This window comes from Erinaceus europaeus, chromosome 2 (genome assembly GCF_950295315.1).
Source record: "Erinaceus europaeus chromosome 2, mEriEur2.1, whole genome shotgun sequence".
Classification (NCBI taxonomy): Eukaryota; Metazoa; Chordata; class Mammalia; order Eulipotyphla; family Erinaceidae; genus Erinaceus; species Erinaceus europaeus.
The window spans coordinates 3,276,325-3,285,647 of NC_080163.1; the positions used below are offsets into that span (position 1 = coordinate 3,276,325).

Below are 9,323 nucleotides of genomic sequence, written 5' to 3' on the forward strand. Positions count from 1 at the left end.
TCTCAAGTAAAAAAAAAAAAAAAAAAAAAAAAAAAAGCTGACACCCTCTGGAGCAAACGCCCCCTTGCTCAAATCTCTAGAATTGCTCCAGAAGCAGTTTCTGGTTCCAGAAAGCAGCCTATTGGAGGGTGGACAAGTCTGCGTTAATGCCCACCCACTCGGGCAGGAAGGCGGCCTGGGGTTTGAAGATCTTGAGGAAGGGGGAGTTGGGCAGGGTGTAGTTGGCCAAGTAGACAGTGTCACCCCCGGCCAGGTAGGCAGCCCAGAAGCCGAAGGTGCCGATGGTCATGATGGTGTGGTTGCACTGTGTCAGCAGCGCGAAGTCCCTGCCCGGGGTCCCTTCCCGCCCGTTGCCGGCAAAGACCACATCCCCCCGGGAGGTGTCCATGTTCTGCTGACACCACTCCATTCCATTGCTGGTGACCACGAAGACAGGGGCGTCGTGCCGGGCCCGGAACCAGTCCATGGCCTGGCGGAGGTAGGCACCATCACCCACCACCCCCTTCCAGCGCTGGGGCATCACCTCCAGGTAGTCCCCCCGTCGGACGTGGACCCCCACGAAGGTACTAGGCCGCTGTCCGGTGTGGTCCAGGCGGAGCTGGGCCAGCAGAGCCTGGGCCTCCTGCTGGAGGTGGCTGTGCAGCGTGAACTCGCTGCGGATGTGATCCCGGAGGTGGTGGAAGAAGGTCCAGGAGCAGGGGTAGCCCGTGAGCTTGAGCGACGGCTCCTGCAGGTGTGCGTACTCCTCAGACATCCAGTCATGCAGGGGCAGCTCCCGCCACTGCGTGCTGCTGTCCACCTCGGGGGCCAACACGGGCAGCGTGATGCGGAACACGGGGGCCAGGGCAGCATGCATGGCGGGCAGGATGAAGGCCTGGCGGCCGTTGAGCTGGGCCAGGGCCAGCAGCGTGGCGTACTGCCCCATCTGGTTCCCAAAGCGACCTTGGGGTTGGATGGTCCAGGTTCCCGAAAGGGAGCGAGTCGTATCGGGCTGGGGAAAGGGGAGGGACACGTTGCCCAAGGCTGGGGAGCCCTTCAAGCAGAAGATGGCTATGGGGGGTGTCTCAGAGGAGGGACACAGGATGGACAGGCCCAGCTCACTGGAGAAGAGGTCTTGATGGATGTGCAGTAAGAAGACGGCTGAGAGGATGCAGGCCAGCAGGAAGGCCAGGCAGAGGAAACGATGGCTGGGGGTCCACATGGCTGCAGGGAGGAAGAGGAGACTGAACAGATATGGGGGCAGAGAGCAGCTCACCTGCGAGGGCGTGTTCGCTACCGTGTGGAAAGCCCCGGAGCATCATGCAGTTACCGGGGGAGCTCTGTGGATGATGGAGGGGTTCTGTGTCATCTTCCCCTTTCTGTCCTTCTCTGTTTGGCTCTACCTGAAATCATCAAAGCTTTAAGGGGGCGGGGGGGATGAAAGAAAGGAAGCATGTATGCTCAAGACCCCGGCTCTACAATAAAGAAAAAGGGAGGGATAGGTAGCATCGTGGTGATGCAAAGAGACTCTCATGTATGAAGCTCCAAAGTCCCAGGTTCAATCCCTGGCACCACCAGCAGCCAGAGCTGAGGAAGAAGAGGAAGGAGAAGGAGAGGGGGACGGGCAGTGGCGTACTGGGTTAAGAGCACATAAAAATGCAAGGACACAAAGTATCTAGTGACAAGATCCTGTAGCTGTTCCCGACTACAAGGAGTACAGGCTGATGTACGGGATGCTCTTCTCAAGACGTCCCCACCAGACATGAAAGATGGCTTCCTGCCATTCCAAGCTAGCTGTTCACAAATTCCATGACTATGAATCGCCCGCAGGGATCAAGGTTGTCGTGAATACTGACTTGGGCATGGGACGCACCCGACCTGTGCCACACCACATCTACAGTGCCCTGTAGGTGGAGCTGGTTGTGAAGAACCTGCTATGTCCACTGGCCAAACTGTGCAAAGTGAGCTCTTCCGCTCCGGGTTGGATTCCTACATCCGGTCTCTGCCCTTCTTCTCTGCCCAGGCTGGCTGATGGAAGCACCTTACCTCACCCCTCAAGGAACCCCTGTCTGTCTGTCTGGCGTGTGTGTGGGGGGGCTGCCTAAAGCACTGTAGGACTCCACTGCCAGCCCCCTAACACCCCCAGGAGGCCTTTCAGTGCAGTAACCCAGGAGCTGTCTGTCACAGGAAGCCAATAGGAGTCCCTACGCCTCCAAACCAGACCCTCTCTCCAGTTTTATCCCCTACCTAACTGCAAGAAATACAAAATAAACTTTTTGTCACCCTCAAAAAAAAAAAAAGCAAGGATCCCAGGTCCAGCTCCTGGCTCTCCACTTGCAGGGGGGGAGGAGTTTGCTGTACAGTGAAGCAGGTCTGCAGGTGTCTTCTCTTTCTCTCTCCCTATCTCCCCCTCCTCTCTCAATCTGTCTCTATCCTATCCGATGAAATGGGAAAAAATGGCCTCCAGGAGCAGTGGATTAGTAATGTGGCCTCAGAGCCCCAGGGATAACTCTGGGGATTTAAAAAAGGGGGAAGGGAGAGGAGGAGAGGGAGGAGAAGAAGAGGGATGAAAAAGAAGGACGAAAGAAGAGGTGGAGGAGACAGATCAATAGATGTTCTGGATGGGAGGGTCAGGACTCCTGAGTCCTCTAGGGTGTGAGAAAGACAAGGGCATCAGGGGTTGGGACTCCTGGGTCCAAGGAAAGGCTCTGAATTCCGCAGGCTGGAGGTGATGGTGGTGAAGTGAGCACAAGGGGGGTCTCAGGAGGCCAGCACCCAGGGTCCAGTCCCCCTGCCCACCCCTTGGAAGGGCTTCCCACACCTGTGAGGCCCACCTGCACCTCCCCTCCCAGGTGCACCTGGACGAGAGCCCACCACGCAGGTGACAAGAGGTCCCAAGAGGGCCAGAGTCCAGGGCTGCAATGGGGGCTCTGGAGTTTTGGAGGGGGGGATGAGACGCGGGGAGGGTGATGGAGCCGCTTGTTGGCGAGCAGCTTCCGGGGCTGAACATGGGGGCGCGCCTCCAGGGCTCGCAGGCCGGGGTTCCCGAGCCCCCACCCCCGGCGCCCGGGCCCCCCCTCACCTGGGTTCCTGCGTGAGTCGGCTCTACAGCCCGGCCAGGGCTGCCCACATCCGGCCGACCCCGGAACCCGGGACTCCAGGCTCCCGGGGCCCACAGCCCTCCCCGCCCCTGGCCTCTCCCCAGTGGCTCTGCAGTGCTGGGGGTGGCGGGGGAGGAGGCGAGGGACGCGGAGCGGAGGCGCACGGCCTCTGCTCTTCTCACCCTAGCACCCACCACCGGGAAGCTTGCATCCTCCCCGGGGCCGCTCCGCCTCACCTGGCGCCGCCCCGGAGCCCAGAGCGACTGGTGCAGCCTCCGCCCTCGCTGGCCCGGGCCGCCGGGTCAGGGATGCTCGCAGCCGGCCCCCGCCCCAGCCCCAGCCCCAGCCCGGGGCACCTGAGCGCGGCGGGGACTGGAACCTGCGGGCCTGGCTGCTGGGGGTGGGGGTGGGGTGGGGGTGGGGGTCTGCTAATCTGCTAATCCCCGAGGCGTGGGTTCCACCCTCCCGGCCCAACTCCCCAGGAGAGTTGGGAACTAGTTAACATCCGTATTAAGATAGGAACTTTGGTCTTCAGAAAGAACACTTTGTAATATTTTATTTACCTATTTATTGGATGGAGATAGAAAGAAACCGAACGGGGAGGGTGTAATCGTGAAGGGGGGGGGGTGGGCAGGCTGGGAAGATTGCAAAATTATTCTGCAAAAAAGGCTTTCATGCTTAAGGCTCTGAGTTCCCAGGTTCAATTCCCAGCCCTACCAGTTAAGCAGTGCTCTGGTAAAAAGGAAAATGAAAGGACTGGGCAGTAGCGTAACTGAAGGACCCACATGAGAATCTGGGTTCAAGCCCCCCCGCCTCCCACCTGCAGGGGGGTCGCTTCTCCAGCGGTGACACAGGTCTACAGGTGTCTGTCTTTCTCTCCTCATCTGTCTTCCCCTCCTCTCTCGATTTCTCTCTGTCCTGTCCAACAGTAACAACAAGGGCAACAAAATGGAAAAAATGGCCTCTGTGAGTAGTGGATTCGTAGTGCAGGCACCCAGCCCCCCAAAAAAAAAAAAAAAAGAAAAGAAAAGAGCAGGGGAGACAGCATAATGGTGATGCAAACAAACTCTCATGCCTGAGGCTCTAAATCCTAGGTTCCAGCCATTCTCCCCTCCCCCCCATAAACCAGAGCTGAGCAATGCTCTGGTGTTTCTCTCTGTGTCTCCATCTGCATCTCTCTCTCTCAAAAAAAAAAAAGAAGAAGAAAAAGAAAAGAAAGGAAAGGAGAGAGATAACGAACCAGGTGGTGAGCACACAGTGCAAGGATCTGGGTTCGAGTCTCCCGTCCCACCTGCAGGGGATAGCTTTGCTAGTGGTGAAGTATTGTTGCAAGTGTCTCTGTCTCTCTCCCTCTCTGTCACTCCCTTCCATCTTGACTTCTGGATGGCTCTATCAAATAAATAAATTAATTAAATAATTTTTTTAAATAATTAAGAGAAAGAAAGACACATTTCATCACTTGTGAAACTTCCCCCCTGCAGGTGGGGACCCAGGAGCTTGAGCCTGGGTCCTTGTGCACCTCAACCAGGTGCACCATCACCCACCTCAAGAAAGAAATGTTAATTTCCACGTGTTTGCATTAGTGGTGGGAGGGAGTATCTATGGGTGTTTACTGTAGTTTGCATATCTACTGGAAGAAAACAATAGTTAACCATTAAAAGACTTGGCTTCACTGTCTCCCAGGCCCTATATGTGAACTTGAGGTCTTAGACAGGAAGAGGATAATTATGTAACTGAGAAAGATCAGGAAGGAAGGGGGTGGTGGTAAATTTGAGGAGTATGTCTCCTCTTTTCCTATTGGTCAATGGTTTTCTCTCTCTCTTTTTTTTTGTAATTATTGTTGTCTGTCTTGTTGTATAGGACAGAGAGAAATGGAGAGAGGCGGGGAAGACAGAGAGGGGGAGAGAAAGATAGACACCTGCAGACCTGCTTCACCACTTGTGAAGCGACTCCCCTGCAGGTGGGGAGCTGGGGGTTTGAACCAGAATCCTTACACCCGTCCCTGCGCTTTGCGCCACGTGCACTTAACCCACTGCGCTACCACCCGACTCCCAATGGCTTTCTCTTTAATAACACTTTAACTTTGCTTTCCTTACCAACACTTGTGTGTCGGTATTTATTTTAAGAATATATCATGTATTCTTATTATTTTATTTTCTTTATTGGGGATTAATGATTTGCAGTTGACAGTAAAATACAATAGTTTGTACATGCACAACATTTCTCAGTTTTCCACAGAACAATTCAACTCCCACTAGGTCCTCTTCTGCCATCATGTTCCAGGACCTGAGCACTTCCCCCACCACAGAGTCTTTTACTGTGGTGCAACACACGAACCCCAGTCCCAAGTTCTGCTTTGTGTTTTCCCTTCTGTGCTTGTTTTTCAACTTCTGTCTGTGAGTGAGATCATCCCATAGTCTCCCATCTCTCTATGGCTGACCTCACTTTACATGATTCCTTCAAGCTCTGTCCAAGATGAAGTGAAGGTGAATTCACCTTTTGTTAAATTTATTTTTTTTATTTTATTTTTTTTGTTGTTGTCCTTATTGTTTTATTGTTGTAGTTATTACATCAACATATCATCGTTGTTGGACAGGACAGAGAGAAATGGAGAGAGGAGGGGAAGACAGAGAGGGGGAGAGGTTAAATTTATTTTTATTTATTAATGAGAAAGGAAGAGAGAGAGAGAAAAACCAGACATCACTCTGGTACATGTGCTGCCGGGGATTGATCTTGGGACCTCATGTTTGAGAGTCCAATGCTTTACCACTGTGCCACCTCCCGGACCACGAAGTCGCCATTTTTAATAGCTGAGTAGTATTCCATTGTGTATACAGACCACAACTTTCCCAGCCACTCAGCTGATGTTGGACACCTGGGTTGCTTCCTTTCTTTTTCGTTTCCTTTTCTTTCTTCCTCTCTTTCTTCCTTTTTCTTTCTTCCTTCCTTCCTTCCTTCCTTTCTTTCTTTCTCTTTTTTTTTTTTTTGCCTCCAGGGTTATTGCTGGGCTCAGTGCCTGCACCATGAATCCACCGCTCCTGGAAGCCATTCCCCCCCCCCCCTTTTGTTGCCCTTGTTGTTGTAGCCTTGTTGTGGTTATTATTGTTATTGTTGATGTTGTTTGTTGTTGGATAGAACAGAGAAGAATCGAGAGAGGAGGGGAAGACAGAGAGGGGGAGAGAAAGACAGACACCTGCAGACCTGCTTCACCACCTGTGAAGCGACTCCCCTGCAGGTGGGGAGCCGGGGGCTCGAACCCGGATCCTTTGCCAGTCCCTGCGCTTTGTGCCAGGTGAGCTTAACCCGCTGCGCTCCCGCCAGACTCCCTTTCCTTTTCTCCTTGTTTTTTACATTTTTATTATTGTTATTGATTTATTGGATAGAGACAGCTAGAAATCAAGAAAGTGGAGGGAGACAGAGAGGGGGAGAGAAAGATAGACACCTGCAGACCTGCTTCACCATTTGCAAAGCTTTCCCCCTGCAGGTGGGGACTGGGGACTTAAACCCAGGTCCTTGTGCACTGTAGTGCGTGCACTCAACCAGTTGCACCAATGCCCGGCCCCTTCTGTTCTTTTCTTTTTGTTTATTTTTCTCTTATTTTTAGAGAGAGAAAGAGAGCATGGGGATTTTCTTGTGGTCTCTTATTTATTTAAAATTTTTATTATTATTAATTTTTTAGATAGAGGGAAAGAGCTCCAGTGTGTGGGTGTGTGGGGGGGCTCACAGCAGGGTCACCTGCGGGACTGAGCAGTGCACACTCCATGTGAGTTAGTATTTCCGCAAGCCCTGGCTGGTGATTTTTTAGGGCACGTCCGGGAGGCGGTTCTCTAAAAGACAGAAACCCAGAAAGCAGGAGGGAAAGGAAGTTTATTTCCTCAGCCTCCTATTGCCCAGCTCACATTGGCTTTTCAAGCCACTCCCCAGCCTCCAAGTCCCCAGCCCTCACTTCCGGTTATCAGGCCATTGTTATTTGATACATCAATGCCTCAGACACCATAGCTAGATTCTCTAAAGCTTTGACTAAAGATTTGACTATAATAATTCCAGAGTCGCTCCTCCCACACGGCTTGTGAGGTGATGAGGCAGGCAGGCTGATCTGTGAGCATAAGGGCCCGAGTTCCATCCCTAATGTGGTATATTGTGCTTTTTCTCATTGATAAAAAGTATTTTAATGTATAAAGTGGTTAGTAAGTAGCTATATGTATATATATGTATATGTATATATATATATATGTCTTCACTTTATTTTTAACTAGAACACTGCTCAACTCTAGCTTTTACTTTATTAAAAATAATCGGGGGCCGGGCTGCAGCGCAGCGGGTTAAGCGCACATGGCGCAAAGCGCAGGGACCGGCGTCAGGATCCCGGTTCGAGCCCCTGGCTCCCCACCTGCAGGAGAGTCTCTTCACAGGCCATGAAGCAGATCTGCAGGTGTCTTTCTCTCCCCCTCTCTGTCTTCCCCTCCTCTCTCCATTTCTCTCTGCCCTAACAACGACGACATCAATAACAACAACAATAGCTACAACAACAATAAAAAAAAGAGCAACAAAAGGGAAAATAAATATAAATTTTTTTTTTTTAAAGTTTAATAAGGTCCAGGATGGGGTCCGTGGAGAGTTAGATCCTGCCATTTCTCAGACCCATAGTTACCACAGTGCTCATTTCCTTTGCCAGCACTGAGGCGACCACATGGTAGAAGCCTGTTATGACCCATGTTTCGCCCTCCTGATGAGTGAACTAGTCCTTTGTAGATGCCATATGGATATGAAAAGGGGGAAGTGAGGAGGAAGAGAGAATGTCAAGGCAAAGACAGAGTCGACTAACCAAACTGGAGGAAGGAGAGAAGCCCCACATAGCAGGAGTCCTCCGGAAAGGTAACCCCCATCCCTTCCACCACCACCAGTGATGTATCTTATACAGACACTTCTAAGTCCTGAGGCTAAACTTTCCCAGACACAGCTATGCAGGAAAAAACAAAAGTAACCCAGTTCCAGCCCCCAGCTCCCCACCTGCAGGGGAGTCGCTTCACAGGCGGTGAAGCGGGTCTGCACGTGTGTATCTTTCTCACCCCCTCTCTGTCTTCCCCTCCGCTCTCAATTTCTTTCTGTCCTATCCAACAACGACAACAATAATAGTAACTACAACATCAATGGACAAGAAGGGCAACAAAGGGGAAAAAATGGCCTCCAGGAGCAGTGGATTTGTAATGAAGGCACCGAGCCCCAGCAATAACCCTGGGGGCAAAAAAAAAATCCAGGGGAGTCGGGCGGTAGCATAGCGGGTTAAGCACAGGTGGCGCAAAGCGCAAGGACCAGAGTAAGGATTCTGATTTGAGTCCCCAGCTCCCCACCTGCAGGGGAGTCACTTCACAGGCGGTGCAGCAGGTCTGCAGGTGTCTGTCTTTCTCTCCCCCTCTCTGTCTTCCCCTCCTCTCTCCATTTCTCTCTGTCCTAACAATGATGACATCAACAACAACAACAATAGTTACTACAACAACAATAAAAAAACAGCAAGGGCAGCAAAAGGGAAAATAAATAAATAAATATTTTTTTAAAATCCAGCAAAGGAAGCAGAGACACGTTTGACATGAAGCAATTTGCCCAAGTTGCTTACATAGTGGCAGGACTGGTATCAGGACCCTTACATCCCCAGCCATCTCTACAGTGATCTCTGGTCTTGTCACTTACTAGGGAGATGGGGCTGTTAAAACAGCTGGTCTCTTGTTTTCTACCTGTGTTTTCCTAGGCACACGCTAATGCCTACATTTAATCACACACATCCCAGTGAGAGCTCTAGGGTTTCATTACATGGAGTTGACTGCTAAGCAGTCTCCTTTTTTGTCTTGGTGAGTAGACCATTGAGGAAGAGAGATCTTCGCAAGAAAGAAAAATTCTTTCTCCATTGTCCTCTGCAATAGTCACTGGGTCCTCCTGCTTTTTTTTTTAATATTTATTTATTCACTTTTTGTCGCCCTTGTTTTATTGTTGTAGTTATTATTGTTGTCGTTGTTGTTGGATAGGACAAAGAAATGGAGAGAGGGGGGAAGACAGAGAGGGGGAGAGAGAGATAGACACCTGCAGACCTGCTTCACCGCCTGTGAAGCGACTCCCCTGCAGGTGGGGAGCTGGGGGCTTGAACCGGGATCCTTACGCCTGTCCCTGAGCTTTGCGCCACCTGTGCTTAACCTGCTGTGCTACGGCCCGACTCCAGAGATGCTTTTGATATAAAGGATGATGAGACAT

At 51.4% G+C, this 9,323-nt stretch overlaps 1 protein-coding gene across 2 annotated transcripts; it reads right to left on the reverse strand.

Moving 5' to 3' along the window:
* On the reverse strand, positions 1–3,196 carry FUT1 (fucosyltransferase 1 (H blood group)). Of its 2 annotated transcripts, none has more exons than XM_060173986.1 (2): positions 3,062–3,186; positions 1–1,319 (listed from the first exon to the last, which is right to left on the reverse strand). In XM_060173986.1, the coding sequence occupies exon 2, from the start codon at positions 1,199–1,201 to the stop codon at positions 119–121; it is 1,083 nt and encodes a 360-aa protein (XP_060029969.1). In that variant the 5' UTR covers positions 1,202–1,319; positions 3,062–3,186; the 3' UTR covers positions 1–118. The 2 variants fall into 2 exon arrangements, with proteins under 2 accessions (XP_060029969.1, XP_007536024.1); XM_007535962.3 differs by having other exon boundaries at positions 3–1,203; positions 3,062–3,196.
* Positions 3,197–9,323: the final 6,127 nt, after the last annotated feature.